Source organism: Scomber scombrus, chromosome 3, assembly GCF_963691925.1.
Source record: "Scomber scombrus chromosome 3, fScoSco1.1, whole genome shotgun sequence".
Lineage (NCBI taxonomy): Eukaryota > Metazoa > Chordata > Actinopteri > Scombriformes > Scombridae > Scomber > Scomber scombrus.
This window is the reverse complement of record NC_084972.1, coordinates 8,380,749-8,401,290: the sequence shown is the minus strand read 5'-3', so window position 1 is coordinate 8,401,290 and position 20,542 is coordinate 8,380,749. Positions and strand designations below refer to the sequence as shown.

General features: G+C 42.3%; 1 protein-coding gene across 5 annotated transcripts in view; it reads left to right on the top strand.

The window, feature by feature from the left end:
• The window catches only part of magi1b (membrane associated guanylate kinase, WW and PDZ domain containing 1b), a 148,142-nt gene that overhangs the window by 61,771 nt on the left and 65,829 nt on the right, over window positions 1-20,542 (top strand). For all 5 annotated transcript variants that reach the window (XM_062444145.1, XM_062444135.1, XM_062444128.1 and 2 more), the window contains exon 2: window positions 2,504-2,620. In XM_062444145.1, coding sequence (XP_062300129.1) covers window positions 2,504-2,620 — 117 coding nt within the window. The remainder of the gene's footprint in view (window positions 1-2,503; window positions 2,621-20,542) is intronic.

Below are 20,542 nucleotides of genomic sequence, written 5' to 3'. Positions count from 1 at the left end.
ATTTTAAGCCTCTGCACCATTTGCTATAATTCTACTTTCCAAGTAGCAAGCCAAAGGTAGATGAATAATAATACAGAACAATCGACATTATCATTACCAGGAAGAATATGAGTAGCATGAGAGCAACCTGCTGTCAGAGACACTGTGGTGATATTAGAAGCTGTTATATCAAAAGTCTGCAGGAAAATAATGTGGTTTTATAAAATAAAGCCCAATTTTGTGTATTGATTTCCTTTGTGCCACCTAAATATGAGTTGTTATGGGTACATAGAGTTGTATAGAGATTGTAGCACTCCATCAGACCTGCATAGCTTTGGGCAACGTTGTCTTCACCCTTCCTAGCTGTACTCTCCTCTTTGGTAGACCTCTTTAGAGTTTTGTCTTGTGGCAGATTTCCCAACCCAAATTTCAAACAGGGTCATACAGTCAATGGGGGTCTTCTCATGAGGAATGCCCATTGCTCTCTAGTAATTGGTGTGTACAAGAGCATGTCAGGGTGTGTATTAAGCTCTCTGTTGGCCCGAGCGTAGGTTTGTGACCTGTTGTGAGGATTACAACAAGGCGACATGTCTAGATGGGACAGGGCCAGGAGCAGAGTTTCTTCCCAGGAAGAGCTTAGGCAGTGGGGTGGAGGCTCAACCTTTCCTACAAGACTATTTACCATATCAGCTACAAGACTGACAACAGTCAATCAAAAAGCCAACATTTCCTTCTTTTTTTATACAATGTGGAGCTGCAACGATTAGCCGATTCATTGATTTGTCGATCAACTGCAACTATTTTAGCAATCAAGTACTCGTTTTAGTCTTTTTTTAAGCAAACATTTGCTGCTTCCAGCTTCTCAATGTGAGAATGTTATGCTTTTCTGTGTCATACATAACAGTAAACTTCATATCTTTAAGTTGGGGACTGTTTGTCAAACAAAACAAGACATTTGAAGATGTCTGCTTCAACATTTGAAGACATCAGTATTTTATAGACCAATCGATGAATCAAGAAATCAAGTAATTGGCAGATAAATCCATAATGAAAAGTAAGTTGCAGCCCTAATACAGAAACATCCCAGATGATGCCAATGTAGCAACTGTGATGTAAATGAGCATAAGACAACTGAAAAAGGGCTATCTAACAAGGAAATATATTATCTTAAAAAGCTCTGCCTAAAAATGTATTTGTGTAAAAATGTATTAAGAATTGAAATCATATTCTTAAAAAAACAACATTTTAAGATGATACTGTTTGTTAAGAGATTGCAGTTAAATGTTTTTCTCAAGTAATGTTTTCTAAAGGTTTGACCATGCTGTATATTGACATTTTAATTGCAACGTGAGCCCGGCAGCTTCTAAACCAGACTTCGACAATCAAGCAGTAATGTAACCATAATTAAAAACGTGTTGCATCTCCGCTCTTGTGATGCCCGTTGGTATGAATGACAGACAAAAGCTGGGGTCACAGTAGAATGAAAAGCAGTCATATCATGCCTGAGGGATGTGCACGTTCTGCTTCAATTGTACGAACCCACAATCATTCTTCCAACCGGAGCCGAATGCTCTTCTGTACTATGCTAACAATCTCAATCATGTTATTATGTTAAACACACACACACACGTGCATGCACACATACACACACGCACACATGCACACATACAGACACATGCACATACAGACAGTTTCCATGGAAACAGGATCCAGGGCCTTTTATGACTGGTTGTTTGCCCAAGACAACCAAAAATGGTCTCAGCAGCCATATATAAAGATAGATAAATCATTTGTATGTAATAGGGTAATGTATATAAAAATGTATGTAATAATAGGACATACACTACATAGTATACAACATGATCAGATGTTAGTTGTTCCCTGAATTGAATTTAGTACAATACATTGTAATATTCATTAGATAAATGATGTCATTTTTCCTTTTTGTGTCAGCAGCCGGGGTGTGTATTACCTCTCCGCTCTATTACTCATGTTCTCATACTGTTTGTGTTGTCTTTGCACATGCTTAGCACTGCCTGTAATGTGGACACTTGCTGTAAATGGCCACACACAGACACATTCAGAGACAAAACAAACACACACACACACACACACACACACACATACAGGGACACTTTCCAGCAGTGCTGCCCTTCAGTTGCCTAATGTGTGTGTCTGAGGCCCAGATGGCCAAGCGGTAGGAGGGCTGATTCACGGTGCTAGCCATGGCGCTAGCAAGTCTTGGGTTTTGGCTAGCACCGGCTGCCTGAGAGAGGGAGAGCCTGCAGCCAGCTACCCCTCCAAGTGACAATGGCATGTGTACAATTCACGGCTACGCGCTCAGCATCAAGCATCGCCATGGCTGCAGGATAAACTTGTGTGCAGGAGCCAAACTGTGTCCGTTTGACACTTTACCGCAGAGTATAACAGCACTGTTTTCACTCTTGTGATGTTCTTGTGTCTGCTAGCCTGGTTTGTGATGCATTTACCACATGTTTTTTCCTGTTTGTTTCCACCATGACAGGAAGCAAGCTGAACAAGGACCTGAAGCACTATCTGAGCCAGCGCTTCCAGAAGTCCTCGCCTGACCACGAACTGCAGCAGACCATACGAGATAACCTCTACCGTCACGCCGTGCCTTGTGAGTCCATCTTACACCTTGTTCGGTCATTTCCTCTTCATCCTCCGCTCTACGTCCTGGCATTTACACAAGCTGTAATGATCAGCTGGCTTTACACACATTCTTACACACTTTGATTATGCGAGTTAACTGTATTTTGTGACCAACCAGATATAAAACAAAAAAAAACACCCCAATGTTTTTGCTCCAGGCATGAGCAGTTTTAGATCCATGTAGTGATTGGGTGTCGCCACCTCACACAGACACTTTGTTATCTAATTAAGCCTGATTATTTCAGTCTAATCCGAGCACGGTTCCACTTGCCTTTTGACTAATACTGGCCGTGCTGTTAGCCTGGCTGATTACTTCACACCCTCCTTGGAACCAGCCTCATGTTGAGGGTTGATCTGTTTTCATCACTCATCATCCCCTCTCATCCCAAAATGGACTTTTTTCCGCCTGCCTCCCCCCACCCCCAAGCAGATAACAAACACAGCAAGTCGATACAAAGTCGGACCACCACGCGCACTGTTCCCTCCAGCCGGTCAGTCAGCATGGAGTTTGCTTTTGCTAATATTGTCTTGATCAGTGAGAGGGAAGTCTGGTGACTCCACAGCGACTAGGCTAGTAGTATCTCATCTCCACGGGATCAATAGCGCCAGTAATTATATGCGCTGCGGCTTCATCCAAGTCCCTCACCTTCTATCACTAACCAGTATCTCCTCTGCCAGAGCCGGCTGTGTAATCCAGGAATAGAGCCTTGTGTCTGTGTCTGTTGATATAGCTAAGATCCAAAGGCGCATTTGTTTTTTTTGAAGCTGCATACTTCTCTTGTAGATGCTGCTGCATAAAAGCTGGAGTAGACATTTCAAGTGTTTTATTCTTCCCTGCTATGAAAAAGAACTCTTAAAGATGCTGTTGGTGTTATGAGTGCAGCATTGTTGGAATAACACCATAAGAGTAGACTGGTAAAAGCAGTAACAGTCCATAGGAGAACAAAGAAAAAACACCTATGAAGACGGTTCGATTGACGCTGCATGATGCCAGTCTTGTGTGTTTTTTCCCCCCCGATTTGAAAAAAACTGCATGACACAATCAGAGCCAGGCGCACCATTGTCATGATTCTGGAGCTAGAGTTTCCTATCGGTTTGGTCACAGCATGTCTCACTCGATTGAGACAGAGGGACAAGAGAGGGGAAAAGAGGCAACAGCAGAAATGACTGCGAGCTCTGTGTTTGATTTTCCTCTCCTGTCTACTTTCCATGATTTTAATATTTTAATGGAAGATTTAGCAGCTGGGATGCATTAGGCTCACATCATTTACTATCTATAGATTCCATGTGTGTGTGTGAGACACATAACGTCATTTCATACTTATGTCAGTTTCTACAATAAACACCTTTTTTTCCCTTTTTTTTGGGGGGGGGGGGCGGTATTTTAAAAAGAATACAATTCACAATATGCAAACTTGATCACAACTTAAAACAAGATTTTAATCAGCAAACATTCTCTAAAGCTTTAGTATATTGGATTTTTGTTTGTTTTTGCACCTCTCATTTCCCCAGACCTATCCCTTCCCCTTTAATGACTCTCATCTGCTGGATTTTCAATTCGTTTATTCATGGCCCTCTCACGCAAATTACTAAATGTATTCTGGAGGCTTGTTTAAGGGACTTTATCTGCATTACCTCCACCGCCATATGTCAGCCAGACAGTGCTGGACGGTGGGGGTCTGGCCATAATGGCCATTTTAATCACTGAGCGGGTCTATGGCACACCAGTAAAAATCCTGGTGTTATTAGCAGTAAACAAAGCATGAAGGTGTTCCCCAGGCCATATGTTTTATAGGACTGTAATGTTTTGTTGTCATGCACTTCTAGAGGAGTGCCGGGGTATAAAATTCACAAATCCTTTACCGTAGCTTAATTTCTTTCTTTGTTTTATGGAGAGCGCATGTCACAGTGGGCACAGTCCATGAATAAATATTCCCTCATGCCCTTCACACTGGCAGAATAATACAAGACCAACACAGTAATTATATAGAAAAAAGCATTTGTCCATTCATGTGGTGTCAACGCATAAGTGAAATGGCTCAGCCGTGGTTGTTTTGGCCTGTGGTTGTGAGAGGTCAGCGTGTGTCCCATTGACGTATGTCCAAAGGTTGCTCAAAGCCCTGTCCGTGTGTACGTGCATGTGTAGGTGGAGGTGTGATTAATGCACAGCGAAGCAGGTGGAGAGACAGATGGAGACGTGCCACTGTGGATGTCGGGGCTTTTCCTGCCTCTCAACCAGGCCACATAATAACAACAATTGTGCATGTTCACGTGCACTCTTCTAGTTCATATTCACTACTCTATTATTGTCAGTAAACCATTAACTCTCTGATTTACACTTTGTTAGAGTGCTGAACCTTAGTTCAAATTCAAATGAGCTTTATTGGCATGAATGGCACAACAATATTACCAAAGATTCAAGAGTCAATGAAACAAAATTACATTAAGATAACATTAGGACTGGTATATATATAATTATATTTAGTATATATATGTGCTTATGTATATAAACACAGTATTTCTTATGTATGGATTAGCATATATAATTGAGGAGTTTGTATTAATGATGTTTTGTATTCATGGTGTTTTATGTGTCAAATTGAAAGAAACAGGTAGGTTTTACTGTTATATTTGAGCAGCAGATGTAGGAATCTACCATTTCAACATTTCAAATTCTCAGTTAAAACTCATTTAATTTAAAGCTGGTGTCTGTAAAGTTTTTTTTAATCATTATGCCATTAATTTAACCGTAGTGCGATGGAGTAATGGAAAACACTCATATAGTTTCTAAGGAATTTTTCTGCTTTACTGAAAGGGATGATCACTGTGCTGGCCTGGGTGTCCATCCATCTGTCAGCAAGCAGCTTCACTAATATCCCCCCACCCTCCTCCATAGCGGTGCCCTAAACAACCAATGGGAGTCCCAAGTGCAAGCGAGAAGGTCACGCTCCCTCACTGGCTTCCCACACACCCACATTACCAAATGTGTGCCAAGCAGGAAGCACTACAGCAGGGGCTGAACACTCACTACTACTGGTTGTTCTGTGCCACTCCTGCATGCATTTGACTGTTTATAAAGTGTCAGTAAGCAAAATAGTGAGAGATGATTTTCATTTAGAGAAGAGAGGGGAGACACATTTGAACAGTTTGACCAGGTGTTGTCTAACTGGTGTCATTAGCATTAAACTTGAAACTACTCTAGATAACTTTAAAGTAACATTCACACTTTATAGTTTACTTTTGTCTTGTTTTGAAAGTAATATATATTTGGGATTTGCCATTTATAGTGATATATATATATATATATATATATATATATATATATATATATATATATATATATATATATATATATATATATATATAGTGAGTTTTAGTCTTTATATCTCATGTAACAATTTCAAGGGGCCCTTCTCATTCTGTTCAACAAATTGGATAGGCACTAATTTGAGTAGCATAAGAAGTAGTAAGATATTTACACATGGTATAGAAAAAAGGTAACTTGCATCAACTGCAAAAAAACAGTTGAAGGAATAATAACTTGCAATGAAAGCTGTTATCAGCTGTTTTTGGATAGGGTAGAAGTCCACCAGATAACTTCACGAAGAGGTGGATCTTCTAAAGTTGGACTCATGAAGTTAGTTGTTAACAACTAGTTAGATCTAGCCTCCCCTCTCACATCTCCAAAAAGTTCCTCTCCCAGTTGTTCCCTTTTTAAAAAATGTGTAGCCCTAGCCACTCTCACCCTCCCCCCATCTGCCGAGGCGTCCGTCGGCTTCCCCTGTGGTCACCCCATCCGCACGTTCAGCATTCCCACTCTCCCATTATCCTCGGCGCCGACCCTCCACCCCCCCCTTCTCTATCCAGCTCTCATTCTTGACCCCCCCCCCCCCCCCCCCCCCCCCCCAGCTCATGACACCGCTGCTTCTCGTTCCTTTCTCGCTGCCACTGCTGCTCTCTCTCTCTCTCCCTCTGTATCGCAGTTGTCAGAGATCGGAGCAGCAGCAGCAGTAGCAGCAGGAGCAGGAGGAGAGAGGATTGTTCAGTTTTGGTTTATACCTGATTTTTACAGCTGAGGAAAAAAAAGGGGGCACTCTGGTCTCTCCTGCATCAAAGGCAAGTAGCAGTAGTGTCTGCTGTGGATGTGATGCTGACAGCTCAGTCTTCGCTTCTCAAATGAGCGAGAGGGGGTTCGCCTGAGCCCGGGTTCTCGTGCGTGCGTGAGTGTGTGATGAATTGCGGGGCTAGCAGCACAGACGATTGGACGACCTGTATATAGGCTAAGAGGACGACTCGGAGGGAGGTGGGGGCGGCTGAAGCTGTGGGGATGGAGATGGGGGTGGGGTGGGGTTTGGGTGTGGGAGAGGAAGGGGGGGCAAGAAGGGGGGGATGGGCAGAGAGGGGATTGAGAGATGCAAAAACACTCTCACACACTCAAATCAATGGTGGCTCCAGCTAGCCAGTGAGGCTAACATAAACATATGTGCACATATGACTTGTGGTTGGATGAGATGTCACTCAGCTGGTCTGATACATGTGTTTTTTGACTGTATGTGTCTACAGTGTGTGTCTAAACACCCTCTCCCATGCTACTGTGGTGAAGCTACATATTACATCCACAGATGCAACCACACTGTGACAAAAGAAAGAAGCTTTCACTGTGAGAATGACTGTGCTGTTCCTAAACAGCAGGAGGTGAATCAAGAATAGGACAAGAAAGATAAAGAAGTGAGCTTTGAAGTCTTTCGATTTTTAAAAAATTCTTATAAGATAGAAAAGGATGTCTGACGGTCAAATCCACTCTGTTTATCCACTGTTGGACATCCACTACGTCAAGAATGTTGTTTTTGTCAAGGCTAGGTTAACACATCCAGGCATGTCTTCCCAATGACAGATCCTTCCTGTTATACCAGTTCCCTCAACTGAATTACACCATCACAAAGCCAAGTTTGTTCTCCCCTGCGTTCACCCAACAGCTGACATGACGGCCACAGACGGATACCGGTCTGAATTAAAATCAAGATTTGGGAATAGCTGATTAAACCTTGGACTGTCCGGACTCTTTAAAAGTGAGGAGACATTATCAGTAAGACAACTTTATTGGTTTCTTGCCAACTCTTGTTAGGTTACTAGTGTGCACTGGCTTCCGTCATTCGAGGAGCAGCATAGCATACAGTACAAGATTTACATTTTGTTCAAAGGTGTCCTGTGATGTTTCCTAGAAAGCAAACAAAAGTGATGTTTACTTTGTGGTAGCTGCCGAAAATGTTGCAGTTTTGTTTTTTAACCTACATTTTGAAATCTGCATTCTTTACTACCAATTTTGTTCTTCCCTTCCTTTTGTTGCCTTATTTCTACATTTCTGTTTCTGTTCCTTGTTCCAGTGAACCAAGGATCAGTGAAATAATGTGAAACCATTGGGAGGAATGTGTATTGCGGCAATCGAAACTGCTCAATAGCACTCCTAGTGGTCAGAAACTTCACAGGGTTCCATTAAGTATGTACACAGTACAGTATATAACTATGTTCCTGCTGGTTTGGTTTGTGACTTAATGGTAATGTCTGATAACTTTGAAGTTAACTTAATATATTCTGAAATTAATCAATTTTTTTCCTTCTAATTTTGCTGTCATTCCCTTTTTATAAAAGTTTTTATAATAATTCTTCAAATATATTTTCATTTTTTAAAGTTATCTAGGTGGCATTTTATGTATATTTGACCCTTTTTCTTAATTCAAGTTTAATATATGTCTATGTTGAGGGATCATTACAAAAAAACAAAAAAACGTGTGTTTATCTATATATAACGTACTTATAATATTATGAGTCAGTATATCGATATCGGAATTTTTTTACTCCCTAATATCGGTATCGCCCCCAAAAATCCAGTATCGGTAGGGCTCTAATTACCGGTAAACATTTAATAGAGCAAACAGAAGCAAATTAGCAAACAAGGAGGCTTTGTACTAAAATATGAATAAAACACTTATTAAACAGGGGGAAGTAGAAATAAAGGACTATCTCGAATACAAGCCTGCTTTCAATAAAGGCTTGGTACCCTCTGTGTTTCAAAATAAAGGTCCCGGCCAATATTTGAGGAAATAAGGTATATTTTATTTAACTGTGTTAATACCATTTGAAAGAGGCCACAACACAATACCCATTTCAGTTGGAATAGGGGCTCCCAGCATGATGCAGGTAGATCAGAGGGGGTGTATGAGGAAAACAATAGGAGCAGAATGGATGCTGGTGGGGATTTCTTTTTCTTGCTAACACCATTAGCTCGAGTCAAAGGAATGTTGTCAAACAGAGAGTGAATGATGGGTGAACTCCCCTAGATTTATAACCCCCAACTGCCCCACCCGCCCACACGCACACGCACACACACAAACACACACACACACACACGCACACACACACACACACACACATGCACACACACGCTCACACACACACATGCACACACACGCGCGCACACACACACACACACGCAGTCAATCACTGACACACATGCAGGATGGATGCACAGAGGTAGTTTGAGCAAATGACGCCCCTGAAGCAATGCACACAGTATAGGCTCTATTTCTAAATGGGGATGCTTATTTGTGCTCTCTCGACATCTGAGACTGTTTTGACATATGGGAAATAGTTCATTTCCATTCGCAGACATGGCAGCTCACACTGTGTATGCCAGCCTGCTATGGGAGTTTGCAGATAATGATGCGTTTCACTCTGACAATGGCACAATTAACAGTGCCAGATCTCATTACATTATATATTGTATAATTTTACCAATCACGAAACATTAACATTAAATAGTTTTTTTCCTCTTATAAACACAATGAATAAATGCGATCAGCAATTTTGGTCATAATATATACTGTGTCAATTTATTAGGTACACAAACTAACATAAACTAATATACCAGCCCTGCAACAAATGCTGCCTTCATGAGCGCCGTAATGTAGAGTGTTTGTCATTTTAAGGCGATTCCTTTTTACAGTGTTGTTTCTGTTGTATTGTGTAAGTGAGAGGTAGTGCTGGTTAGACCTGTGTTTTGTTCCTGACAACCTAATATGTGCCTTGGTATTGAGAACATTACGTAATAGAGTGTCACCGCCAAGAGAAGCAAGAGCTGTGTCACTAAATCTGAACTATTGCTTAACTATTCCAATTACCCCGGATGCTGGAAGTTGGAAGTCGGAGCTGGGAATGAGGTCACACCCAAGTTTGTTTAATTCCATTTAACAAGTCAGAAAACCAGTTTTAACCAGGTTAGCCATTGATAACAATACCAGTTAATAAAGACACATTTCAGTGTATTTTGCATACCAACAGCATAGCAACATATCCACAGATAGAAATTGGACAGCGGTGTGTGTGTACGACTGATTTAATGAGACACAAATAAGACAGAAATGCTGGACTACAACTTTCAAACTGTTAATGTACGGAGTTTTCTTGGATTTTAAGGTCGGGGGCTGGTGGGGTTCGCCTGACTTTCCTAGTCAGAGATCCGACTTCAAGGGGGGTTTCAATTTCCAGTGGAAATTTCCTACTGAGAACTCAGAAATTCCGACTTCTGGACAACTGGAGCGCACCATACTCATGTTACACAAATCTTCACAATAGAATGTTTTAGTAGTTAGTAAAGAGTAAATGAAAAAAAAAACCATGAGCTGCCTCAAAGATGGAGACTTAACACCCCCCCCCCCCCCCAAAAGATCTTTCTAGATTTCTCTTACTAGTTGTTTTTGGGGGGGGGGGGGGTTCGGCTGTTCGTTTGCACCTTGCATTCTTACTTAATATTGGTCACTTGTAAAGCTCTCTACACAGTCACACCCCACTTCAAATGTGTATAGTAGGGGGTTTGGGACACATTTAAAGGCCATCTGACAGAGAGTGGCTCAACACACAACCTTTGACCCCTCTGCCTTTTACATTGTATCACTGCTGTTGTTCCCAACCCCCCTCCTCTGGCCATAGAGCATAACAAATGAATCCTACATGTTAAATCCTAACTTTTGCAGGCAGATGTGGGCCAGTTGGCTAGTTTTCACTCAACATAAGTAGGTGTGTTTTTTTGGGTGGTTGTTACACCTGTAACTATCGCTGATGGAGAGTTTGAAGTCATTCTTTTGTGTCCTGCTTGTGGATTTATACAGCTTCAGCCATGCCTCTGTGGCCAGCTCTTGTCCCAGCTCCTGTCTTCTTCGCATGTTGGTCAAGGCTGAGTTGTTAAACACCCAGTGCATGTGTATGAGTTTGTGTGTGTGTGTGTGTGTGTGTGTTAGGACATCAGTGCCTGGGGAAAAGAAAATCAACGCAGGTGTGTGTTTTTGTGTTTGTGTGTGTGTGTTGCTTGAAGGAGGGGGGGTGCATTGATGGGGATCTGTGAGAACAAGAAAGAAGAGGGGTGAACAGCCAAAAGAAGGGGAGGGAGAGAGAGAGAGAGAGAGCGAGCAAGAAGAAGAAGAGGGGGGGAGAGAGAGGTGGGCGGGTGCATGTGGGTGCCTGCGAGACGGGAGACAGCGGGGCTCAGTCAGCGAGAGAGAGAGAGAGGGACAGAAAGCCTAGCATTGGTGCGTGTGCGTGTGTGAATGAGACGGGAGTGCATTATAAGCCAACGTGTGGACGCTGCTTAGCTTAGCTCCCATTAGCTTAGCATCACAAAGCCAAAAGCTGGACAGAGGACAGACGCACGGGAGGAGGAAGGGGAGGGCGAGAAGGAGAAGGAACTGTGAATCTGCACCGGTTTTTTCCTCCACTCATCCACACCTGATTGGATTTTCATTCTTTCCCTCTGTCTCCTGTCGACGTGGTGTTGTTCTGTGGACTGTAGGGGAAAGAGGAGGAGAAGGAGGAGGAGGAGGAGAAGAAGAAGAAGGAGAAGCCCCCTCACGGGCTCCTTGACTGAGGTATTTTGATTTCATTCGGAGAAGGGTTTGCTGTGATTTTAATGGTTGTGTGTGTGTGTGTGTGTGTGTGTGTGTGTGTGTGTGTGTGTGTGTGTGTGTGTGTGTGGAGGAGAGGAGGAGGAGGAGGAGAGGGGGATAGGGATGGAGAGATGGAGAGGCAGGCAGGCAAGTCAAGGCAAGGCAGGCAGGCGGCGAGGATGGCTGTGCATCAGGCGGAAGGCATCAGGAGCGAGAGAAGGGGTGGGGGGGGAGGCACATCGCTGGCAGTAATGGAGGCTGATGTGTTGTGGTCAAACGGAAGCTGTGCGTGTCTGTGTGTGTCTGCCTCAGGTATGCGTGCGTCTTTGTGCGTTCGTCCGTGTCCCGGTTTGATGCCCGCATGTGTGCAAAGTGTCACTTCCCGTGTATGTGCGTGCGTGCGTGTACAGTATGTGTGTTACTCCAGCTCTACAACGGCTGTGTTAAAGCCGATCTGTTGACATGCTTGATCTTATTGGAAGCCATTACCTCCTGTCTGTCTGTCTGTCTGTCTGGAGCTTCCAGGATGCTAAGGTTAGCGTCTATACCTGTCCTTCATCCTCGCTCCTTTCTTTTCCTCCCTTCTTTCTCTCTCTTTCTCTTTCTCTCTTCCTCTCTTTCTCAATCCATCTCGTGTCTGGATGACCCCCCCCCCCCCCCCCCATACCCCCCCTCCACCTCCTCCCCGCCTTCCCTTCTCATCTCTATCCCTCCATCCCCTCTCCCTCCCTCTCCGCCCCTCTAAATGGATCGTTTTAAACCCTTTCTTTTCCATTTTCATGTTGCTGTAGGTAGTAGCCTGCCCATGGTGCTTTTTTTCTGGGTGGAATAAAAAGACAAAGGCCGGCTGTGTGTGTGTGTGTGTCTCTGTGTGTGTGTGTGTGTGTGTGTGTGTGTGTGTCTCTCTATGTGTGTGTGTGTGTGTGTGTGTGAGCAGGGGGGCATTTTCAGGAAGGTTTCTGGCTGATTTAGCTTCACACTGCACTACTGGCCCTTCAGGTTTTTTTTTTTCCTTTTTGTTTCTTATTCTAATCTCTCTCTTCCCTTCCCCCGATCCTCAGACACCCCCCCACCCCCCCTTCTCTCTCTCTCTCTCTCTCTCTCTCTCTCCTCATCCCTCTGTATGGGAATCATTTAGAGCTGAAAGCATTGCTTATGAAGGGGAAAAATGGAGCACATCACAGGTCCAGAGAAAGGCCTGTTTTGATCTCATTGTGGCGTGGTGTGTGTATGTATGTGTGTGCGTGTTTCGTTTCCTCATCGCGAGCCTCTTTCAGCCAGCCCGAGCAGTGAAAACACCCCCCCTCCCCACCGACTCAAAACACTCAAATGAGAGGCGTCCGTACCGATCATTGAAAAAACTGCCCTCTGTATCATTTAATTTCCTGCCGCCGCCACGAGGGGAAGGACTCTTGACATTTTTGGGGGTTTGAAAAATCAGGTGGGAGGTAGCCATAAGGCAGGACGATGGGGCTGAAATGACCCCTCCTTCCCCACAAAAAACACACACACACAAAAAAAAATCAAAACAAAACCAAAATAATGTATCCAGAAATGTAAGAACTGGTAAATGCTGGAATTTGCGGCCTGTGCTTTTTTGTGTGTTTTTTGTTGGATTAACCCTTTATTGGGACAGATGGCTCCATCCCCCTGCCGAGCTGACAAACCCCAGTCAGCCTCGTCACCCCTCCTGCAATTTTGTGCGTGCGTGTGTATGTCTCACCAAGAAAGAAAGAAAAAAAAAAAAGAGAAAAAGAAGCACTGGCAGGCTAGCTGTGGCCAAGATGGTGGATGGATCTGTTTTGGTTTTGGAATATGACGGCAGTCTGCTAGCCCTCCCCTCGTGTGTGTGTGTGTGTGTGTGTGTGTGTGTGTGTGTGTGTGTGTGTGTGTGTGTGTGTGTGTGTGTGTGTGTGTGTGTGTGTGTGTGTGTGTGTGTGTGTGTGTGTGTGTGTGTGTGTGTGTGTGTGTGTGTGTGTGTGTGTTGTTTGTGTGTGTGTCTGTCTTGAAAATTATCCACAGAGACATATCCTGTTGGAAAATGTGGACTAGCTGGCTAGCTTGACATCAGAACATGTTTATTGTGGAGATTTAGAGAAATTGCTTCTGTAATAGCTTCTGCACAACAGTTGGGTGTACGAGCGTTGCCAGATTTTTAAAAGGCAGACCCAAAATCATCCATGTTTCTCTTCTGTGATCACTGACACACAAGCAATACTATATGAGTGCTTATTTCAGCAGGGCACATTGCTCAGATAAAGCCAACATAACCAGCCACACATGCTCAGCTTGAAATAAAAAAACATGTCTACAGAAGAAATATTATACATGTGCTTTAATGTCCAGCTGCATGTAAGTAAAGTTGATTATGTCTGACTTACTGAGGAAATATGGCGCATTATGTTTTCTGCTTTAGTCAAGCTCAGTTCAGTGGTCAGCTGTCTGTATGAGGAAATACACACTGAGTTGAGATTGAAATGGCCGGACTCTTTAAAAAGACATACGGCGGGCTAATTCAATTCACTACCAGGCCCGCCATGTAACACAGTCATCACGTTTCATTTCAAAGCAGCATTATTCAGTGCACAGACCAATTTCTTTTTCACTTAATACAGACTGAAGGAAAGCAGTCGCTCGCTATATGTCGAGGCATCCACAGTTTTATAAGGGAGGGAGCCAGAGCTGTTAGCGTGCACATCACATTGGCCCGATGCTTCACCCCTCCGCTCCGCTTTTCTCACGTGAGACGTGCACAGACTACGGACTGTGAAGCAATGAGGGGCGCTCTTCTTGTTGTATTCCACTGAATTTGTTGGTTAAATCTAGAACTTCATCATTGCTGTGGCATTTAATGTATAGTTAATTACTACCTGATAGCACATAGTCACTATTATACTACCTTTTACCCCTGTAATTCAACTCTTTTTCACTACAAGCAAAGTATAACAGAACCAGAACACCCATTGTCCCTCACATCTTTATTTTGGTATCACTGTTTAAGTGTGGCGGCCGAAAAGAGACAAAGCAGTGGTTATTTACTTTTTGGATTACATGACATCATCAACATCAGTGTTTGGGCTTTTGGCAAAACTCGAGTCGGGGCGGCTTGAGGAAAAAAACCCCACAGTCGTCCTCCAGTCAAACCCGAAAGCAGGAACAGTTTGCCCGGGCCACACACAGGCAGTCATCAACGACTGCCAAAATGTAGCGGAGACAGAGAGGAAACACAAACGAGCAGATCACAGGCTGGATTGGATGAGTCTGCAGCGTTTACTTTACTTAATGTCCATTACACGAAAGGAAGAACAGCGGCTGGAAGATTTGAAAAAAGGGGAGTTGTTACATATTTTGGAAGAACAGAAACAAATGAGTACCAGTAAAAGGAACAAACAGAAAAATAGATGGAAGGGAAGGAACTGAGGAGTGCATTGTTAGTGGAGGAGTGATAGAGGCTGGAAGGAGAGTAAAGAGGGCAGCAGATGGGAGCGAGTAAGATGAGTCTCCTGTGCTATCCACTGGGTCACGCTCATGAAAATTTTAATCAAGCTTTGCAGATAACAGCTTCCTCTCTAACTTAGCACATATACATTTAATTCTGTGCACAATATACGTCAGTGATGCATATTTACACATTATAGAAAAAACACATTTTCCCCAAAAACGCTGTCAGACTTGGTGCGGGCTGGCGTTGTGTGTCCACCAGTGGCGTGCACAGACATTTTGGGGGGCAGGTGCTCAGTGAAAAATAAGGGCACTTTGTGTGGCATGTGGAACTGCCTGCTGCCTTATTATAGCAGTGTGAGATTTATCTCCCTCATCTTCAATGCTAGTAGATGGCCTATTGCAGGACAGCACAGAGCTGCTTCCCTGCTGTAGCTGCCTAGAATAGAATAATAATAGTTTTAATAATAGCCTATTTTGTAAGTTTTAATAATAACCTATTAAAGTAAATACAAGATTACTGTAAGTCTTGTAACATAGAAATAACGCATGGTTGGTACAAAATAATATAATTAGCTAATATAGCTTCATACCTGATTTAGTACCGCCAAACCACTTTGTGTAGTTAAAATAAAATGTGGACAGCTTTTAAGATATTTCAATAGAATTAGAGGAACAGTTCAACTTTAAAATCTGAGCTTTAAAAGGCCCTAAACAGTTAACATGACTCTGGTCTTGACTCTGACCTTTCATCTTCATCTTCCTCTTCCTCCTTGCTGCTGGTGGATGCTTTTATCCAGGAGAGCAGAGAGCTGCTTCCCTGGGCCCCCTGCTGTAGCTCCCTTTCTTACCCTCTCCTTTCTAGGGATTATGCTGCAATTAGTAAATAAAAAGAGACCAAAAGTATGAATAAGACTTGGTGACATTACAACAAGGCAGAAGGCTAAATAAATTACTGTAAGTGTTAATGATGTAGCCTAATGTAAACCTACACAATACTAAATATTCAGCTTAAGTATTCTGATAGATTCACATGCTGTACCAATAGCAAACTCTACCGACATTAGTTGTGTTGTGGTCATCACGTCATATCTATTATTGATTTGGGCTAGCGTCGCTATAGCTTGGCAACTGAGACTTAAGGGGCAAACAATACTCTCGACTCGATGGGGTATTATTATCACACGCTTTTAATCGTCCAGCATTTATAGATGATCATGTCAACAGTACACTGTTAAAAAAACAACAAAAAAACGAATTTTCTAAAGGGCACTTGCTTGGTCCAAAGGGGAAAGGGCAGGTGCTATAGCACCACCTAGTGTCTATCTGTGCACGCCACTGGTGTCCACGCAACAAAACTACTTAAAATGCACTCTTTCAAATAACTCCTGTCCTGAATGACCTGAATGCCAGAACACAAGCTGAATAAGAATAGCGGGACCTATTAATAGAACAATTATGATAATGAATCATTGCCAAACACATTTATGGCCTACTTTTCACTCGTGGCACTGATCAGTTCACCATGATGAATATCTCTTTTTTTTCTTTTTCTTGTATGGTTTATGAGATATTTTCATTCCTGCATTTTGAATTACCCAAGATATGAACCCACAAAACTATGAATTATAAGTGTTTTCCACCTTACTATGCATGCCTTTCTCTGAACCCTCTGACTTTTTGAAGACTTGTATCTTAAGAAATTGTATCTAGGTCATACTGGAGTCTGTGTATCTGTTGGTGTAGTGTGGGCATACTCTACAGGCCTTCTTCAAATGCACTGATGGAAAGAAGAAAAAAAACAAACTCTTGATTATTTGGTGTCAGTCCAAGTCATTATTTGTCTTTGTAGTCTCAGTGGGTTTAAAATGATAGGAATCCACACCAAAGAGGAGCAATTATATTAGTCTCCTTACATGTTTTAAAAAAAACAGAACTTCCAGACATCGTAAACGTCACAGTATTTGGTTAGCTGTGTTTTCTTTAGAGCCTGACTGACTTGTTTGGTCACTTGCCTTCCTGATGTTAAGTAATTCCAGGCTGAAACTGGCTCAGCGACACGCCGTACAGAGCTTGAATCTAGTGGTTCAACATGAGGAATAAATGTAATTTAGTTTGCTGTGACTATCAGATTCCAGAAAAAATGTCATTTTAAATGGCATCAAGGATTTTGAGACAGCTTTTAAACATAAACATAACACTGTATACGCTGTAAAAACCTCCTAATTTAGTGCACTGAAATTGGCTGTGGTGCGTTCAGTGTTGCTAAATATAATCATCCAGGGTATAGGTGCATTAACCTAATTGGTTGTGTTTTTCTAACTGTTGTTATGTCATCAGAGGTGGCATACTGACACGTGTGAGGTCAGCGTGATTGCATATTTCACAACAGATGAACATTAATCATCGTCTCAGGAAAGAAGGTCTTTTGAATGAATCCAAGTGAGTTTCAGTTCTCACCTTAGTAGCCATGTTCTCAGTTATATCAGCCTCTCCTTTTATGTATAAACCATAAAACTCATCAGAACACATCTGACTGTCTGCTATTGTCTTTTTTTTCTTTTTTTGTGCATATTGATAAAACTCAGTTTTGGGAGGAGCGATCTATCTATGTGATAGTCCCCCCACAAGTTGTTAGAAGCCCTGGGGTCAGAGCGAGGACCTCCTCCTAGTTTGCCCAGCAAACACTATAGAAGTCTCGTGAAGTCTTGTTTTCACCACTTAGTACTGTGGTAATGTAGGACTGTAATGTAGTGCATGTAAAGTCAGAGAGGGTTTATTTTGTCATTTGGGAGAAAGAAACAACCTGGACTACTTTATTCAAGATGTCTTTTTAATCTGAAGCTTCGATCAAAGTGGAAAGTGTAAATGTGGATTGTGGAACTTTTTTTGAACTGCAACATTCAAGAACATTTGGACACATTCACCTGGATCTCAAGTCATGTTGTGTTTTGGAGGACACAAAAAGAAAAGGAGACCTGGCACTAATTTTAAAGTGATATACCAGTCTGGCTTACTCGAGCCTTTTAAAGAAATAAAGAAAGCAGTGAAATTTAAGCAAGAGGAAGAAGGACCTGCGAAAGATGAGCCAGAACACCATCAAACTGAATCTCATGAAGATGTCAAGCAAGACTCCTCCTCAGCTCCCAGCCAGAAACACGACGATGTCCAAGGAGTCAAGCCCGACATTGTCCTTGTGGAGGGAATTAAATGTAGGTCACAGCTAAAATGCAAGGCCAGGCCTGGGGGGGATATGTGAGCCCAGGGTGCTCTATCGCTCCTGGGGGGGGAACGCAAGCCCAGGAAATAAACAGATTTTTCACACATGGTTATTTTTAGAAGCTGGGTGATGGCTGTGTGCATGCCTGTACAGTCTTCTTTTACATTTTCATGCGTTGTTTTGTGGCTAATTTTAATGCCACGTGTTTGTTTTTTTTCTTTCTTTTTGTGACGTTTAAACTCAGCTGCTGCCAAGCTGAACTACTTTCTACCCCGCTGTCCTCCTACAAAGCCTCGTGCGGCTGAAGCGATCATAATTTCCCTCTCCGTCTTCCATTGTGTCGTGGAAGTAATTTCAGTGGCGCATAATAGAATGACGTAGTCAATTTAGTCTTTCTCATAATGTCATTGTACTCAAATCTCATCTGAGTGTCATCCTCTGCCTTCACCAATGTCAGCAACCTTAGTGTGAGTCTATCATGCCACGAGAAGGGCAGACGCTCCCTTAAAATAGTCTGCCATCAATTAAATATAGATGAGGTGCTTGGATTTGTCTGCCGGTGAGTGTTAGTTGTGCTCGAAGAGGGAAGAGGGCAAAGATCTTCTATAAAAATGTATACATTTAAAGAGATCCATTTTGTTTTACAGAATTTAAATCATAACGTCTTTTTTCAGGTTTGTCCAGTGGGAGACTTCCAAATATTTTTATCTTTAAATTTATTCCCACAAAGGCAGAGTAAGAAGCTCACTGCTCAACGTTAGCTCAAGAAGTGACCCGTGAATACCCGTGATACCGCCAGAGAGGAAATGTCTGCGCTTTTGTGTGAAGTCTCAGGCGGAAGCTTTAAAGGAGAGCTCGTTATAGAAGATATGGATTTTTTTTGGGATTATCGATGAGTTATTGTTAGTCGCGCTGTTAAGTAACTTACTGGAATAGTGCCTTATTTTGCTATTGATATTCGCTTATTCACGTGTTGCCCTTGAACCGAGATGTGAACCTTTAGCACGGCAGTTCAGTCAGTTCGGAGGAGATGACGAGAAGATGACAGAAAGGATGCAGTTTGATATTGATCCTCTGTAAGCTGAGTGACAGTGTAGGCAAACTGGGAAGGCCAAGGTCACAACGAGGGTCGCGACCAGTTGCTGTTGTGTATTGATTGTGGTTTGAAAGACATCATGCTGTAACCAGATGCTCTCTATAGATGATAAATCACATCTAGAGACACTGTGGAGGGGCTGACATTTGATTGACAAGGTCACGGTGACAACAAAGTGGTCACGATTAGCTATTAAAACTGCAAAAAGTGGCTGTGAACAAGTGTGTTTTATAAAGGTTTTAAACTTTGTATCAGACAGTCATGTTTTGGATATGTGAGGATAGTCTATCACATTTGTATCTTTTACTAAAAACATTACACATGCAATTGTAATCTACATACTATTTTTAATTAATGTACTGGAACTCTAAAGCCAACATGCCCTGAAATACAAATAGAAGTGCTCATGTTAGCAAACAGTTACTTTTACATCCAGCAGACACAGAGCAACTTCAGCAGCCCACTGGAGTCTTCTGTCTTCTAACTGATACTATAAATGTAAGACTGACATTCAACTAGCTTTGAGCTTTGCTTTGGTTCAACTATCATAATTATTTGAATGTTTTACTTTAGCTGTCTGCTGTTTCGCACTGGACAGGCACTTTTACACAACTGAACCCTAACCCTAACCACTCTTAATCTGTGTTTTCTATTGCAGCTAATGGTATTCAAAAGTTTTATATGGTGTATTTTTCTACATTGAGATTAGAGATGTACCAATACCCATATCAGAAATGTGTCTGATACTGGCTCAAATAGCTGGATTGTATCAATGACAATGGGATACCATTATTTAATAAATAACAATTAAGTCAAGTTATAGCTATTGTATTTGGTTTAGGAAAGCAATGTCTAAGCCAAGACTGATTTTTCTAAAAGACTGATCCCAGTCTCTTTCAAACAGTGAGACACACAGCTTTTCAATTATTCACTGGTATCAGATCGGTACTCAGTATCAGCCCATACCCATATCCCAGGTATCGTATCCGGACTGACAAAGTTGAATCAGTTCAACCCTAATTTAGATGTTACCCGATCTAACAAAGGAATCTTGCAGCACTCAAAACAACCGTCTTATTTTAAATCCAAAATAAATTTTTACTTGCCACATTTCCCCCTAGCTATCTTAGAAATGTGCAATATTGTGTTGTGCAGTAGTGCAAGAAATGGGTTAGGGGTTGTTTTCATTGCTAACCA